Source organism: Montipora capricornis, chromosome 11, assembly GCF_036669925.1.
Source record: "Montipora capricornis isolate CH-2021 chromosome 11, ASM3666992v2, whole genome shotgun sequence".
NCBI lineage: Eukaryota > Metazoa > Cnidaria > Anthozoa > Scleractinia > Acroporidae > Montipora > Montipora capricornis.
Window position 1 is genome coordinate 5,898,051 of NC_090893.1, and position 569 is coordinate 5,898,619.

At 36.0% G+C, this 569-nt stretch overlaps 1 protein-coding gene across 1 annotated transcript in view; it reads right to left on the reverse strand.

Moving 5' to 3' along the window:
* Nucleotides 1–396: 396 nt before the first annotated feature.
* Nucleotides 397–569, reverse strand: part of LOC138025001 (DNA polymerase epsilon subunit 4-like) — a 7,936-nt gene continuing 7,763 nt past the window's right edge. Inside the window, exon 4 of the mRNA XM_068872216.1 lies at nucleotides 397–543. Within this exon, the coding sequence (XP_068728317.1) occupies nucleotides 530–543 (14 nt within the window). The 3' untranslated portion in view covers nucleotides 397–529. The remainder of the gene's footprint in view (nucleotides 544–569) is intronic.

Consider the following 569-nt stretch of genomic DNA (forward strand, 5'->3'; position numbering starts at 1 on the left):
TATAATTCAACAAATCATTGTATTTTTCTTTGCGCTGTTTATGCATTATCTGACCAGCACTTGAAATGCAGTGCCTCCCTCAAATGCAGTGGATTGTAATAAACAAATCATTCATTCATTTTAGGAAAAACACTATCACTCTTGCAATTCATCTAAAGGAGAAGAATGCCACTGAGAGCTACCAGCTGGCTATTCTTAGCAAATGAAAAGGACTTTGTTACAGACTACAACCATGATGAGATGGGGTATGAGATTTTTTTAAGCTTCACAGGCCAAACTAACCCACTGGGTTCCATAGTGAGCTTGGTGGTTTCTTTTTAACCTCATCTCTAAGTGCCTGTCAAGAACTACTTTAAACCAACATTTCTTCCCGATGTCCAAAGAATAACTTATATTATACCAATATCAATTTACAATGTCTGTATTAACTATTGAAAAGGAATTACACTTTAAGACAGCACTTCCTTTGATTAATGCTAGTGCAGGAGGCATTTCATTGTGAGCCAGCTCTCATCTTGTCTGAATAGTTTTAGTCCAAGGTACCTTATGAGATAAACAAACAATGTTAT